This window comes from Quercus robur, chromosome 5 (genome assembly GCF_932294415.1).
Source record: "Quercus robur chromosome 5, dhQueRobu3.1, whole genome shotgun sequence".
NCBI lineage: Eukaryota > Viridiplantae > Streptophyta > Magnoliopsida > Fagales > Fagaceae > Quercus > Quercus robur.
Window position 1 is genome coordinate 17,432,587 of NC_065538.1, and position 17,914 is coordinate 17,450,500.

General features: G+C 33.9%; 1 protein-coding gene and 1 pseudogene across 1 annotated transcript; both read left to right on the forward strand.

Moving 5' to 3' along the window:
* Positions 1-443: 443 nt before the first annotated feature.
* LOC126727914 (putative leucine-rich repeat receptor-like serine/threonine-protein kinase At2g19230) lies at positions 444-6,551 on the forward strand. Its single transcript, XM_050433810.1, has 13 exons — positions 444-471; positions 649-715; positions 795-818; positions 1,206-1,690; positions 2,410-2,536; positions 2,878-2,949; positions 3,244-3,315; positions 3,403-3,483; positions 3,723-3,880; positions 5,045-5,253; positions 5,384-5,510; positions 6,189-6,251; positions 6,307-6,551. Exons 1-13 carry the CDS (start codon positions 444-446, stop codon positions 6,549-6,551), a joined length of 1,758 nt encoding a protein of 585 aa, XP_050289767.1.
* Positions 6,552-7,313: 762 nt separating this feature from the next.
* LOC126727915 (putative leucine-rich repeat receptor-like serine/threonine-protein kinase At2g19230) overlaps positions 7,314-17,914 on the forward strand; it is a 36,860-nt pseudogene continuing 26,259 nt past the window's right edge.

Here is a 17,914-nt window from a genome sequence, read left to right on the forward strand (position 1 = left end):
GTAATAGTTTCTCATTAAAATAAAAGAAGATTCCAGTTAAAAACTGAAGGTAAGCCAAACCCTTTTTTAACTGGTTTGTAATGAAATAAAACATCTTTTTAGTACTTTTTGCTAAGAGATTGATTTTTATTTTTATTTTATTTTTTTGAGAAGATTGCAATCTTTTTTTTAAAAATTTTACAAAAGAAAAAAAAAAAGTTACAACCTAGTGAGAAACTGCCCACGGGTCACATGTTTTGCATGTGACCGATTGTCGGCGTGTTGAATATTGTTGTAATTCCCTCAAAATTAGAGAGGACATAAATAGGGTGAAAAATTAGGTTAGAAAAGTGTAATTTATTTAGCTTTTAATATTCATTTAATTTGTAGCATATTAGTACAAAACAAAGAGTATCTATCAATTGTGAATGGGGATGCTATATAAATTAAGCTAATAAAATACAATGGAAGAATCTCTATCAATTGCTCATCGTTGGTGTCTCGGGCGCTTCTTGCTATGATGATGCAATCCTAAAATAGAAGGAAAGCAACAAATAAAAAGAGAGAGAGATAAGGCTGGGGTCTCTTCTTAAAAAGTGTGCTTAAACTCTGGAAAACCATATTGATTGCTTATGTCTAATTTGCTCTTTCTTTTTGCAAAATTTCAAGGTTTCATTAGCATTGACTGTGGCAGCGATGAAGATTACATTGACGAGGAAACTGGAATTCCTTACAAGTCAGATAAAGACTTGATAGATACTGGAATAGATACTTGGTGGATCATTTCTGAATGTATGGGGATATGATATTGGCAGTAACAGTTCTGAAAATGCATTCAGGTGAGTCAGTTACACCATTCTGAGCTCAAAATAATTACTTCTTACAGAAGGAACTGCTTTCTGACACTGTATATTCCATCCTCATTAGGATGGCTTGCATATGAAGAATATTATTGGTTGCCTTTTATTTTAAGATAACTCTTACACCACTTAGGATTATCATATTTACTGTTATATGCTCTCAAACTTGTATGTTAAGATAAGTGAGCTCACCACCTTGCTGCATTTCATTAATTTTTTCCACGACAACAGTATTTTAACTTTGCAGTTTATGTTCATCAACTATAAAAGCACTTGAATGCGTATGCATATAAATAATATATCACGTTGTTCCAGTATCATCTTATTCTGGCAGTCTGAATTATTTATTTATTTTATTTCAATTAGGTATCCAAATGATGTCTATGATCGCATCTGGGGCCCTTTACTATTTGACAATTGGATTCCAATTGCCACAAACTCAACCGTTTATTCTTCGAGCAATGATAACCCTTATAACTTACCAGATTTAGTTTTGAAGACTGCTGTCAAAACACATAACGCTAGCACTCCCCTAAGCTTATACTTGAGTCCACCAGATTCTCTTTCAAAATATTATGTTTATTTTCACTTTGCTGAGATTGAGAAGCTTAAAGCTGCCCAGCAGAGGGAATTGACAATTAATTTGAATGATGAATGCAATCTGATTGAATCTGTCAAACTTGATTATCTGAACCCGAGAACCATAGTCCAAAATGATCCACCAATTAGTGGAAAGCAGATTAGCTTTTCAATACAGGCAGCTAAGGGAACTAAGCTTCCTCCAATCCTCAATGCTCTTGAGGTTTTTCAGTCAATAGAGCTCCCAGATAAAACAAGTTCCATAGATGATGGTATGCTTTCTTCTCTTTTTTATCTTTCTTAAGAGGACAGATTACGCTCAGTTTGTTGCTAACTAATATAAAGAAGAGATACTACAATTGCTGATACAACAAAACTTTAGAACATTGGTGATGGGTGTTTCAGTGGTTAAGAAGTGGGCCTTTTCTAATGGAACATTCTAGTTCAAGTTGCCATTAGCATATGCGATGATACTTCCTAAGCATAGGAAGGCTCAATATAGAGCTTTGCTCCATCAAGAAGTGTTTGCCAGATGAGTCTTTGTTTTTTCCAAAATAGAAAATGAAAAGTTTTATCAGAGCCACCGCACTTTTAGGCCATGTCAATAGTTTTGCATCCATCAATGAAATATGTGTTACTCCCATGCCATTTTAACTGTCCAATCCAAATTAGAATAGGATCACGCAATTTCATTAATTAACTGCAAAAGAAATTTTCAAATTATTTCATAGATTTGATGAAATGGCATGGTATTATGACTTGCATTGTTGCTGACCACCTTAGAATTTGCAACTGTTGGTAGTTCACTTTGAACATCATATATGCTACATTTTGGCAATTATTTATTATAGTAAAGGCATAGGCGCTCAACTTCTGCAAACGTTGGATCTAGCTGTCACTTTTCATCTTTCTGTATGATTTTGTATTTTAAATTCACCTACCTTTCTCTCCCACTCTCTTTTTGAATTTAAAAAAAAAATTATATTTGAAGCTATCATGGACATCAAGAAAATGTACAATGTTACTAGAAACTGGCAAGGCGATCCATGTGTCCCAAGTGAATACTTATGGGATGGTTTGAACTGCAATGACAACCATCATCCAAGGATCATCTCATTGTAAGTGCACTTCCAAACCATCAAAACTTGTGTTGAAACGCTGTGAAATTTCAATCAATATATTGTCTAATGTGAAAAAATCCTCAACTTGTACACACATCAAATGGACCCTCATATTTACTGATATGATGATGCATCATTTTAGGAAATGTGACAATGGAACAGACTCCTTTCTTATGCTATAAAAAAATGTTATGTCATTCCTTCTGATATTTGATTTATTCATTTCGACGGAATGCTCAAACACGTCACTTTCACAAAATGAGAATAACTTTGTTTGAATTGCAAATTATCTTTTAAAGAATGGTAACAATTTTTCCTTCTTTCATAATGACAAGCAGGAACTTGAGCTCAAGCAATATGACAGGGGAGATTGCAATTTCATTCTTCAATCTCAAAGCAATGCAGTCCTTGTGAGTCTTAATCTGAATTGTGATTGATATTTATCTTTCAGTTGCTATAGAATAGTGATAGCTAGACACCAGCAGCCGGCAGGTCCAGTAACACCATCTGCTAGCTTGAGATTATGGATCCCTTAATTGCAGAAGGTGTTAATGCTCGGAGAGTGTATGTGTGGGATTTGATCCCAGGAATTTTTAACTGGAAAATGCTCTATGCAAGTCCTGCGGTTGAACATTAGGTTGTCAAAAAATAAATAAAAAAATTGTTTAGCTTAACATCTGTGGATCTTGCTAACTCTTTTCCAGGGATTTGTCATACAATGACTTAACCGGGCCTCTGCCAGAATTTTTGGCACTACTACCGAATTTGAACACCTTGTAAGTTTTTGAGCATTGATCTTGGTATAGCAAACATAAATTCAAGGTAAGAAAATTGAGGTGATCTGCATAATAATATCTTTGCAGTAATGTAAATGGGAACAAGCTCACAGGTTCAGTTCTTGAGGCTCTTCTGCAAAAGTTTAGGGATGGGAAATTAATCTTAAGGTTTGCTTAACTTCCTCCCTCCAACATTTTTATTTACTTAGTAACTCTAATTTCATTTTTTTACCTTCTCATGTTTTCTCTCTCTTTTCCAAATGCAAGAAAAAGTATACGTTGTTCACTGATATGTAAAATCAGATGTCTTCTATATTTCTGACATCAATTTGTATTGCATGATGGAAGCACCATCTATCTATGTTTAATAACTTACCGGCTTATTACCTTGATGCATTTTATGCAAGTGTTGGCGAAAATCCAGATCTTTGTATGTCAGTTCCATGCAAGAGAAAAAAGAAAAAGGAATATGTTATTCCAATCATTGCATCGTCTATTGCAGCAGTCCTGGTTCTTCTGTTCATCTTTAGTGCTCTAGCTATCTGTAGAAGGAAAAGACAAGGAGGTACGTCTTTCTTTATTTTTTGGTTCAGTAATTGTTATCACAATTCACTGAAGTGAGGTTGTTTACAGGAGATGTAGCACCCAGTCCCAACTAGTCCTATTTTTCCTGTGATACACCAAAGCTATTTAGACAGTTATGAAAATCAATTATAGAAATTGAATAGAAATGCTGAGAATATTATTAGTTTTCACCAGTGGCGATTGCGACAAACCACACAATCAAGACAGAATATAATGCATTCGATAAAAATCCATCCATGTACCATTCAATATCTGAGTGGTAAATGTGCTCATTCTCTTCATGCAATGCACGTATATGAATCATGCTCGAGTCATGTTTCAGTTGTGCTTTACCTAACTTTATGATGTCAATGGGATGTATTTTTCTCAGGATTGCCATCCTGGGACTGTGGTGATACCCTTTTTTGCTCAACCAAAATGACAATATTAATTGCAGTATTAATCACATCCATGGGACCATGGGCAAGTTGGCAAGATTTCTAATAGTCATATGAGATCTCAAGATACACAAAAAAAAAGTAGTTAAAAAACAAATAAACAATTGACTATTTCTTTCACGACACCACCAAGTTCCTATACATACCACCACACACCAAGTCCGTACCTATATTCACCTAACATTGCCAAATAAATGATAACAATCCAGTCACTGAGCCACAGAGATTATTAACCATGTCAACCCAATCTCTTGTGGTTTTGTAAAGGTCTTGTTCCAGTCATCTAAAATTCTTGGAATTCAGATTGAGAAGGCAATCAAATTTGGGCAGATCACTTCATACAATCTTGAGCCCATGCTGACCATATAAATTTGGACAACTCTACCTTAAGCACAACACATAGATGAGCATGCAATCCAGGACCTCCTCTAGCTTTACCACTAACAAAATATTATGGAGAAACTGTAAATAAAGTCAGCTAAATGTAGCTGCAGATGGATTTGGTGGCACAAGCCCAAGAGTTTATTTTCATTCTGTCTAGAATAGTGGACCCTAGATTTAATCCTCAAAAATGTTGTGTGAGATGAAATCGATTCGAGTACACAAACATGAGAGATTTAGAGCATAAAATCTACATATTCCCACGCAAGCCTTGAAATTTATTTAATAGATTTTGCATTTTACAATTGTGAAAATCTTCCTTGCAGTAGATATGGTCACCAAATCCAACATCAAATCAAAGAATCAACATTATAGCTACTCAGAGGTTGTGAGCATAACTAATAACGTCAAAACCATCATTGGAGAAGGAGGATTTGGAAAAGTGTACCTTGGCAAACTGAGAGATGAAACTCAAGTTGCTGTTAAGTTGCTCTCTACTTCATCAAACCAAGGCTATAAGGAATTTCGAGCAGAGGTTAGATTGAACATAGCAGCCAATCTTTTTGACTACTTAAAAATGTTAATTTAATTTGAAATTAAGATTGCATGAGGCATGCAGCTAAAATACTTTCATTTGATTAAATTGGAGCATTGGTTTGAAATAGGCACAACTCTTAATGATAGTCCATCATAGAAACTTGGTTTCTCTTGTTGGATACTGTGATGAGGGTGAAAAGAAGGCACTTATATATGAGTACATGGCTAATGGCAATCTGCACCGGCATTTATCAGGTATTTACCATTTACCATTTGTGTCTGAAGGCTCTTCATCATATGACCCACAATAAGTTAACTTTGTGGCTTGGTCAAATTAAAAGCATGATTTAGTTTAGGGCAAGGCTCCATAACTGCACCTATAGTGCTAGCTAAGCATATTAGAATCTGTACAGTCTTTTCCGCGATTAGTTACCTTTGTCAAATCAAAAGAATGTTGGCTTCTAGTGAGAGCAGGGCACCTAACATGTGCTGCTCATACCAGATGCGTATCAAGTTTTTTCGAGTGGGTAGTCTCATTTTGCTTGATTTTATCATGAAATACAATGCATACTGCCTATGAAACTGTAACTATGTCCTGCCCCTTAGTGAAGAACCTATGGTACTATCTAAGCATATTAGAATGTGGGCATGACAACTATCCAAAGGCCCAGGAAATATTTTCACGATACACCAATAAAAAGCATAAGAACAATAAAAACAAACCAGAAAGAGGAAATGTGAGGTACCACCAAGCCAATCTAAGCTTAATATATAAAAAAGTACAATTTCTATTTCATATAATTAGGATTAGGGATGTGTAGTTTGACTAAAAACTCACAAATATTACTAATTTTCTCACAATATTGTGAAATCAGAGATATCTTTTATAACATCCCAACTTAAAGAGATAAACTGATAATGTTTTGGCTGCAGTGACAAACAGAAATGTCTTAACTTGGAATGAGAGACTTCATATTGCAGTGGATGCAGCACATGGTTTGTAAACAAATCAATTACATGATTATTCATCTTCAATATTGTTGTATTTCAGTTATAAATATATTAAGAATAAGTTACCAATGGTATATTGGTGGAGTTGCAAGGTTGGAGTATCTACATAATAGTTGCAAGCCACCTATAATCCATAGAGATTTGAAACCTTCCAACATTTTATTAAATGAACACATGCAAGCCAAGATAGCTGATTTTGGTTTGTCTAGAGCCTTCACAACGGAAAATGACTCTCATGTGTCAACTCGCCCAGCTGGCACGTTGGGATACGTTGATCCTGCATAAGTTTTGAGACCTATTGATTTGAAATTCATATATATAATTGGAGTTAAGGGTGAATTTAAGTGTCATGTATATATGTTCTAGTGGAATCTGCAACACACTAAGCCTGTTATCATAAAATTTTCCACTAATTAAAAATATTTTCTGCCTTTAAAGATCAAACATTGATTTCCAAGTACCCAATGCATCCAAACACTATAAAATTCACAAATTTCAATTAATTGAACAAAATTTCAAAACTTTGCAGTTTTTACAAGTACATAGTTTTATAATTTTGATGCACAGCTCACTTTCTTCACCGATAGGAGTTATATAAAGCATCAGGGTACTATAATAATTTTGATGCACAACTCCCTTTCTTCACCAATGGGAGTGTTATATAGAGCATTAGGATGCTTATTTAAGGTCCAAGCAATCAATCATTTAATCACTAAGTGCAACTACGATAGGATATAATGAAAGTAATAGCTAGCAGAATTAAATCAACCTATGAGTTTCTTGTATTTATCTATCCACATATGTTTTACATGCAGATTTCAAGCATCTGGAAACTTTAATAAGAAAAGCAATGTCTATAGCTTTGGGATTATTTTGTTTGAGCTAATCACAGGCCGCACTGCAATAGTAAGAGGCCCTATGAAAAACAATCACATACTTGACTAGGTTAATCCTTTGATTGAAAGGGGTGATGTTCAAAACATTGTTGATCCAAGATTAGAAAGAGAATTCAACACCAGTTTTGCCTAGAAAGAAATAGAGATAGCAATGTCATGCATACCATCATATGCTATCCAAAGGCTAGACATGATTCATGTGTTGGCAGAACTTAAGGAATGTTTGGCTCTAGAGATGGCTCAAGAAAGAACTCAAAGGATGGCAATTGAGGGTAATTTAACAACTTCAAACATTCCGTTCAAAATGACCCATTTGGAGTATGAATCAAATATTGTGCCTCATAGTAGGTAGATTTTTTTTGGGGGGGGGGGGGGGGGTGGGGGGGGGGGGGATATTTGGTAGTTTGGGGAGGGGGCATTAGAACCTAGACATCTTCACTAGAAAGCGTCAATTGAGCTATAAGGCTTATGGCCCCATCTTAGGTAGTTATCAAACAAAGATTAGAAGTCAAGTGTTCTTTGTATGCAATATGATAAGTTTGCGAATGTAGAGAGAAATATCATAGATTGAATGTACCTTTGCTTTTAGAAGTTTTTATCCTCGACAAGCTTATTTTTAAGTTCTTTATTAATATAAAACTAGCATTATTCAAATCAAGTTCTTGTTCAAGTTTCCTATTGTGGATCATTTCATTCTTAGTTCATACAAATTAGTTGTAAGGCCAGAAACTTGATTTTGTGAGTTATCTTTGAGAATCCATCTTTTTGACGCCCATATTAACTATCAATTTATAGTTTTTTTATATATAAAAAAGTAGAGACTTGAACATTGTCTCATTGATTGATCAAGCAAAAATATACTCTGAATAATAATTTGGGTGAATTCCATGGCTTCTTCCCTTCAAATTCATTGCCCCTATGGGCCTATGCCTTAAGCTGCCTAACAATCTTCTTTGCTAAAGTCATTTCTTATAATAATTATTCAGTTTCTCAAGAGTAAAAAATATGGTATTTACCTTCTCTCTACAAAGAATCTAAATTTATGAAGAAATCTAGTTTTCTATTAATATTTACAATTGAGAGAATGAATCTTTACAGTCTAGGGGTATACATGGGTTAGGTCAAATCGGGTTTAGGCAGTGGTGGCTCTAGGAATTTTTCTCAAGGTGGTCATTAAAAAACTTAAATTAAACAAAATTTAATAAAATAAAATTTGAATATATTGATATCACAAAAAAAGTGCAAATACATAGATCTTTAAAATTCTATTCTACGAGTTTCATATTTTGAAATTGATGTATGATAGTTTCGTTATCAATTCTATCAACTACATCATTTTCAATGTATACAACTAAACAATCATTAAACTACTGATATCCCATCCAATTACGAACATCTCGCCTAATAAGTAACAATATAAACAAAAGACATCATCTTTTTTTTTAATGATCTATTCCAACCAATTTTTGTATTCTTTAAACTAATTAGTATTAAATCAACACAATGCTCCATTAATTTCTTTTTTAGGGAAATCATGGCCAAGAAGTTGACAAAAACCTCTTTGTAAATATGCTCTTCTTATTTCAACCTAATCAATAGGATGAAAAGATGAGACATTTTCTCATAGCCTATGATATGAAAGAAAATTATTAAAGTCAATACAGTTTTGCTTAGAATATTAATCTTACAATACAAGTGATTTCTTTATAAGAAATTTATTCATAGTGCAAAATAATAAAGGGTAAACTATAAGTTCATTCAATATATTCAATTTAGGCATTCAACTGTTATATTAATCATATTCAATAAAGTATTCAGGCATTACTTAATTTAGTGCATATGCATATGTACAAAATATATCACATAAATCCAACAGATTCAACTAGACTAAAATAAACACTAATAGACTAGCCATTTGAAAAGGTGTGTCTTTTGAGAATACAATTTAAATACCACAATCAAACATTTGATTTGGGTTTTTAGGCTAAATTGTATTTGTTTGGGAAATTTTTGAAAAGTGTTATGTTTGCAACATTTTTATAATAAATCATAGATGAGCTATTTTTACTAGTTCTAATTGAACCTACCACAAAAATCATTTTTTTGTCCACCAATAACAGCCAGTAACAACTTACTACTTAAGATTTATTTGTGAAATTATTGTGAAAATATTGTAAAAATTGCATTTTTTGAAATTCTTTGGTTCAACCTTCAACGGACCAAAATTTTGGAGTGATCAAACTTTATTTTTAATGAACTCAAATTTTTATTTAGGGTGTTCAAGAATTTTTTTAGGGTAGTCAAGATTTTTTTCTCGGATGGTCAACACCCATATTAATTTAAAATTCAAAAATTTTAAGGTATTAACAAAAAATAAAAATAAAAAAATCAATTCAGGGTGGTCATATGACCACCCTGAGATGACCACCCTGAGTAACGTGTAGAGCTGCTAGTGGGTTTGGGCTCAATCTAGACCCGACCAAATCCTGTTGGGTAATAGAATGGGGGCCTGTCATTGACCAAAGAGCATCATCGGATCAAATCAAATCAGATTCAATCTAGTCAAGTCAGTTTCGATTGAAATGGAGAGAGGCAGAAAATCTTCATCGGAGATCTTGAGATCTCCACCAATAGACAACAATGATTTTTGTCATAGACAATGGAGATCTTAACAGAGTTGATAGGGGTGATTAGATCAATTTGACCAATTTTTTGAGAGTGAGACCCACCACTCAACCCGATGGAATTATTGAAGTTGCACATCCATTGTTAACCACCACTCTTATTGAATTGAATGGGTTTTGGATCAGGCCACCACTAGTTAGATAGTTTGACCGAGTCAAGCAGGTCTAGGATAGATGAATTATACTAAAGATACAAACTATTTTACAAAAAATTTTACAAACTACTGATGTGATGAGTGATTATTGATAAATGAAAAAAGTGATATTAATTGTGGACCTAGATAAAAACCAATAAAATGTTGGTCACATCAATATTTTGTAAAAATATTGTAAAATAATTTATAACTGTAGCATTACTCGGGATAGATATGATCTCGTAACCCATTTCCTTCATTATTTAATGCCACATGTGTGAGTCTTGATAACACAGCACCGTTTGGATAAGTGGCTGCGACATTTTCTTTTTTATTTTTTTGATAGAAAGGCAATAGAAATATATTGATATAGAATGAATATAGTTGTTTTTTTTTTTTAATTTTTATTTTTTATTTTTTTTTAAATAAAGTTCTTCTGGAGAGCGTCAGCATCTATCTCTTTCTGTTGGGTGGACTCCAGATTTCCTTTAATATTGGGCTTTACAAGGGGACGCCTATTGGATCCAAGCATATGAACCAATGCCAACAGTGACTTATTATTATAATTTTGTCTCGATTTCAAGAATTCACTTGAATTAGCTGTTTCACGGCTGACATTTTATTTTCTAGATTTGACTATGTGTAAAGTATCAGTCAAAATTAGCTATAAAAAAAGTAATAAAAAAAAAAGCCACTCAATTAAAATTTTTAATAATTTAATATTTAATACTCATTTAGATTTATAATATTTAGCCTCCATTTGGATACCAATAAAAAATGAAAATTATTTTACTATTCAGCTTATTTTTGTTACTATTCATGGACCTTATTGCACTTTTTGGTACTATTCATAGCCCTACTGTATTATTTCAGCTAACTTTTACCTTTATCTATAGTATTTTCAGTAATAAGTTTTCAATTTTATCAAAATAAGCTGTATCCAAACAGGCCCTTAATTTTTTTTTAAAAAAATTATAATATTTAATTAAAACCATATAATAGACAAATTTCAAATTAAGGGGATAAAGTCGGGAGAGGGAGTATAACTTTTATCTTTATCTACAGTACTTTTAGTAATAAGTTTTTAATTTTATCAAAATAAGCGATATCCAAACAAATCTTAATTTTTTTTTTAAATTATAATATTTAATTAAAACCATATAATAGACAAATTTCAAATTAAGGGGACAAAGTCGGGAGAGGGAGTATATGTATAGTAAGCTTAGGGCATCCAGTGTAGCCTTTCACACAAGTCACAACGAGCTTAGCGGCATCTTTTGAATTTATTTATTCTTTTATATGAAATTTGATTATTATATAGGAAATAGGTTTTTGTAAGGTGAAAATATAATGTTAGTTACTAAAGTTTACCTGCTGAGTGCTTTTGGTCCTTGAACTTTCAAGTGAGTATTGTTGGTCCCTAGAGTTTATAAAATAAGCATTGTTAGTCCCTCCTTCAACTTTTGTTAGTGGAGTTGTAAGGACGAAATGGGTAATTAGCCATAATTTCCTAACCATTTAGTTAGTAGGTCTGGTTCGCTAAGTATATTACTAAGTAACATCTCAAGTCTTAAAGACTCGATTTTGGACCTATAAATCGAGTCTTTAAGACTCGGTTTTTATGTTTTGATCAAACCTAACGTGGCAAGAGGTCTACATGGACGCCACGTGGAAATCGAGTCTCTAAAACTCGATTTCCCACGTGGCAATCTGGCTGTGACGTGGTTGAACCACGTGGAAGACTGAGAAACCGAGTCTTAGAGACTCAGTTTCAAATAGGGGTTTTTTTAAAATTAATGCCTCACTCTTAAAGTATCCACTCTCTCACTCACCGTCTCTGTCACACAAACTAGACTAGTCTCACCCTCTCCCTCTCACACTTCAGCGCATCTCTAACTCACTCTCTTCTCCCACTCCGTCAAACATTCATCACTTCGCCGATCACCCTCTTCTCTCACTCAGTCCATTTGACATTCATCACCTAGCACGAAAGATTTGATAAAGCACAACGAGGTGTACAGAGGTTTGAAAAAGTCTCCACTCTTACTCACAGAGCTTTGAGTTCCTCAATCTACGCGGTTTCTCAAAACTAAAATAAAAGGTGAGTTGCTTCAAAGTGTGTTTCACTTTCACCGTTTGGTTGCTGGGAAACAGTAGGAAAAATCAAAGAAACTTTGGTTTCAATTTGTTTTTTTTTTTCTATTTTGGTTTCTATTTTGAATTTCTAATAGAACTGTTAAAAAAGATCGAAGCTTTGTTGTTTTTTGAGATCGAATTATGTCTCTGGGTTTCTAGGTTTGTTTCTATTTGCTGTGGAATCGGATTATGTTTCTTGGTTTGTTTATATTTGATGAGGATTTAATTTGCTATACTGGGTTCAGTTGGGTTTGGGGAGTGAGTTTCAGAGAGTAAAGGGAGTGTAGGTATTGAATTTAAAGTTTTATGTTTCTATTTACTTGAAAATAATTGAAACCCATTATTTCTAAACCAATTTGCTATAGTTCAGTTGGGTTTGGGGAGTGAGGCTCAAAGTAAAGAAATTTATTTGGTGTTGACAATTTGAGAAATTGACCTGTTTTTTTTTTTTTTGGATTTAGGCTGGGATTGTTGGTGGAGGAGTTGGATTGGTGTCAAAGCATTGAAACGTTCATGGTCTAGCAATTATTTGTGCTACTTATGCTACAAATCTGGCCATTGTTACCGGTTGCTATTGTGGTAATAAAAATCTCTGCTTCATAAAACTTTCTGTCATGTGATTGTGTTGAAGTTTCAGTCCCTCACTTTGTTTGTTTAGTTCTTTTTTAGTTTTTTTTGTTCATTCATTAAGGCTATTTTGAAATCCCATGAAATTTCAATTGCTACATACAATTGTCTTCCACTTAGAGTTTAGTGTCATTATATTACATGGGAATCATCATCGTATACATTACAAATTAAAATGAAGTCATTTCGTATGTGTTTAGCAAATCCTACATCATTAATTGTGATGGAGTTTACCATCCATTGCAAATCTGCAGATTTCTAGAATTAGGGAAGGGCCCTTGAATTGAATTCTGGCTTTCACATTCTTTCGAATGACAGCAACGAGCTGCTCCTCTGAGCTGACTTTATTCCCAAGCAGGATTGCATTTCTTTGCCTGTATACATGAAAAATCACAGCACTAAGCCCCAGCCTAGAAGACATAGCAAGCAAGCTCTTGCCTTTCCAATACATAACCACCCCATTTTGCTAGTCTATCCTTGGTAATTAATCTGTCCTACATAGGTAACCAACAAATGTGAGCCTGAAGAGGGATTCTTTGAAGGAATCAGACCAATTTCTGCCAAATAACCATTGGTGCTTTGATGGACTAGCTAGGGATAGACTACCCAAACAGGGGCTTTGTAGTGATACCCCCATTTGATGGCTACTTGGTGTGAAAATAGTGAATAGAAAAAGACACAACGTAAGATAAATTGTAGGCAAACCAATCACGCTTAGGAAAAAGAATGCAAACACACCCTTTAAGATTAAAATGAAGGGTTGAAATGTATTGAATTCAATGTTTATATTTCTATCATTTATTGAATACTTAGGCTATTGCAATAATATTCATCGAAGGACTAAACCTCCTAAATTACCATTTCCTAGAAAGACTAGGACTCATAATAATTATTAATAATGGTTTTTCTTGGAACTCTTTGTTGGCTGCGTCAAGTAATACTAATGTCAATTTGAAGGCGGAGTAGGATGCTGAAGGAGGGGGGAAGTTATGTAGTACCAGAAGTACTAAAGCACGATACAAATCATGTTATTTTGCCAGTATATCTGTCCAAGTGAGCTTGTTGCTGAAACCATTCCTTTTTAAGCACTCTTTGTAGCCTGTGGGTTATCATTTCTCTTCACACGCACATAAAAAGACTACAAGCTGGGTTTTGTTTGTTTGTTTGTTTGTTTTTTTTTTTTTTTTTTTTGTTCCCCCAAGTTGATAAGTTACCCATGCACCCCATGGGTTTTGAAACTACAACCTCACCCTTCACCCATTATTGCAAGAGGAGGAAATGCCATTTGAGCCAAAGCTCATTGGCCACAAGACTATAAGCAGTTATTTTGGTAATACAATGAAACTGATGATTGGAGTTCTGCGAAGTATTTTAATTGTTGAATTAATAAAATAACCTTAACAACACATACTCTAGAAATCGTAGAAATTGTTTTCGTTATAATGTGAAATAGGTGACTGTTGAACTAGTTAAAATGTTAAGTTACCCTAGGAAGAGATCTGGAGGAATGGATATATGAGAACGCTGATGAAGACATAACCTCTTCGTAGAAAGCCTAGGACTTCATCACCATGGGGGTTATGCTGCCTTGAATTTACGCAACCTTGTTTTTATCCTGAATCCTGAATGCATGATATCGGCATTTTGTTGTAAGATATGCATCATTACAGAATAACTGGTTCTATATCATGGCTACTTAAACTTTGCCCCTTGTTTTTAATGCATGGAATTTTCCTTTTGAAGTATTGTAAAATAAGGCCCTTTTTGGAGCTAGTTAGGTTTAAGCCTGCACTGAACCCAACTGCCTTCTTGTATTGCTTTATTAATTGAATTTTTGAGTTGTAGATACATTTCAAATATGCAAGCTCTGCGAAATCCCTGCAAATAGTTTGAGTTGCAGGGGCTGTTATGAAGATGCTACCAAATAGTTCGGTTTCCTCAGAAACTGTCCTGTAATATGTTTGGTTAGAATTGTGATTTAAGACACTAACATAGAAGGTTGACATGATGAGTGGTTTGGAGGGAGTGCCTTAACAGAGTTAGTTTCTGGTTTGCTTTTGATAGCTGAGGATAAGGATGATAATTCTATTTATAATTTGTTGGGTGCTACAGATGGTAAGGTGACCAAATGGGGGGATATTAATATTAGTATTGTACAAGCTGATTAGGATATTGAATCTATTGATTCTTTCTATAATCTATTTTACTCAAGTTTTCTACTAGATGAAGGGGTTGAGAGATAGTTAATCATAATGGTAAGTTTTTGATCCTGCTATAAGGTAAGTTTATGTGTAATACACACAATCCTTTTATTATATAATATTTACAAATTGTGTGAATTTTTGAACAAAAGAAAAAAGAAAGTTAAAAACTTTATTTATTATACAATTGATGTAGTATTAACTACATTTTTAACCATATCGATTAATAGGCACTTTGTAATAAAACTAATAGAAATTTTAGCATTTTCGAAACATTAATATTTTACTAGCAGTACTAGTAGCTATGAGAAGTGGCAAAATCATCAGTAACACACGCACAAAAGGGACACTTCCTCTTACTTCATGAATTGGTTGTAAGCAGACATAGAGACATAGTTTAATCATCAATAACAACTGGGATTGACTATGTGATTTTAACTGCTAGAGACATAGAGAAAGGGCACAAAACAAAAACTAAAGAGAAATATCAAAACCAAACAAAAAATACATACCCATGATACAAATATATCTTAACACTATATACACTAACACTAGCAAAATCCTACACTATATACACTAACTAATCAACAGACCCTTACCTGACATTTTGGATGTGCAAATGTGCTGAGATTGTATGAGTGAGAGGAGGAGTGAAAGAGGAGAAGACTACAAGGAGTGTTTGTCTGATTATTGCTAAATGTGTGTATGAGACTCGTGAGACCCAGACAAAAAATTAGATCTGATATAGGGACCCAGACATGATTGCCAAGTGGAGTAGTTCTTAACCATAATTTAAAAATCGAGTTTCTGAGACTCGGTTTCACTTTTAGCAAACCGAGTCTCTAAAACTCAATTTCAATGTGGCATCTATGTAGCATCTTGTAGCACAAATATCAGGCAGCTGAGAGTCATCTATAAAAATCGAGTCTATGAGACTCGATTTCCATGTGTACAATCAGCCACGTCACGAAGCCTAAGAGCATGAAAACCAAGCCTCTAAGGCTCGGTTTATAAGCTGAAAATCGAGCCTCTAAGGCTTGAGATGTTAGAAATTTATTTAGTTTCAAACAATGGCCTACTAACTAGATGGTTAGAAAAACAAAATTAGTTACCTTGAATTCCCGAGTTGTAATGTGTCAATTTTTTTAATGATGTGGCAACAATTTTTATTATTAACAAATTACATGTCAGCAATCTCCCGTGCTCTCTGTCATCCTAAATTTTTCTTTATCGGCCTCAAGTCTGCATTTGTCTCAAACGCCACAGATGGCTCCGGTCAGTACTTCACTCCCTCTTCTTGGTTCTGCTCCCAACCCCTCCTCCTCATCACCAACATCAGCAACGACCTCAAACAAACTCAATGGCCATGAAAAGCAATCAAATGAATACCCTAGATTCCAATTTAGTCCATATTTTAAATCGCCTCTTGTGTTTTTGAGGTTTTGTGAGCTTAAACCTGTTCTCTAACAGACCCAAATTTTTTTATTATGGATGAGCTTGTTTCCAAAGTGACCCACTTTAAGATTTATAGCCAGATTTAATTTGCCGTAGCTGGGGTTATTGGTTTTCATAAGAGATGTTTTGTAATGGGTTGTGTAATTCAAGCTTAGATCTTGGGTTGATCTTCGTCTAATATGGATTTGTTGCTCTTTACGGAAGTTCAGTTTGTTTCATGGAGGTTGAATTTGTTGCACTGGTGAATGGTGGACACGAGGCACTGGCCATTGGGATCGAAAGAGAGAACTTGGGATGGGTGGTGGGTTTGCCACATCATGTAATAAGTTAATAATAAAAATCGTTGCCACATCATAAAAAAATAAAAAAAAAATAACACATCACTATTTTAATAGACACATAAGCAATAAAATTTAATAGAAATTGATGGAATGACCAATTGAGGTCATTTTTTAAACTTCAGAGACTAATAGCACTCATGTGAAACTTTAGGAATTAAAAACACTTACTAGGTAAACTTTAGGGACTAATAATGTATTTTCGCCTTTTTGTAATACTTTCTATACTTTTATTTTAAATAGTTTGACGTGACAATATTTTATTAGATCATGTAAACATAAAATTTAATCTCTTTGATCACATGAGAGAAAAAGGTTTTTGGCACATCATTAATAATGGGAAATGACTTTTTTTTTTTTTTTGGAGAGAGAGAGTTTCGACTTATGGCGTTCGCTCCTGATAATAGCTCTTTTATCACCAAACTAAGACACCAATCAGTTTTTGGTGTAAGTAGGGATTGAACCCTAGATCTCTTATACAACCATCAAAACTTTACAAGTTGAGCTGATTAAAACCCACGTAAATGATTATTATTATACGTTAAATTAGATTAAATCCTTAGACTTATAGAAAGTATTGATATTAGTTTTAATTGGTCCCAAATCTAATGTTCAGGATTGGTAAAGATACTATGATAGCATGTTAAATAAATTGAGAAAAATAGGCATTGTTGGAAAGTTTTAACATTTTGATCAAAGTTGAACATTTTGATCAAAGTCAATGTCAACGGTCAAAGGAGTGGGTCAACAATATGGAAATTTTGGTCAATGGTTTGGTTCAATTAAATTGATTCAACAAAACCACTAAGGCAAATATTAACCGGCACCGTAAGGTATCCGTTAAGGATGATTTATTGTGGAGTTTACTTAATAAAAAATTAGTATAAATTGATAAAATAACTGAAACTAATACTGAAATGACAAGTAAAACTCAAAAGTTAGCTTTCTTGGTTTTACATCTTATAAAATCAGTCAGAAATTTAACAAAAAGTTGACTTTATTGAAATAAAGTTGTTTCTTAACTAGCACCGCAAGGTGCCCGTTAACACTACCCAACAGCCAAAAATAAGACTTGACTCGCGGATTGGATTGGAGTGTCGAATTTGAGTCAAAGTTGGTTATGGTCAAGTCGAGTTAGCTCCGTAAATGAGTTTGTAGACGTTGTAGGGGAAGGTGC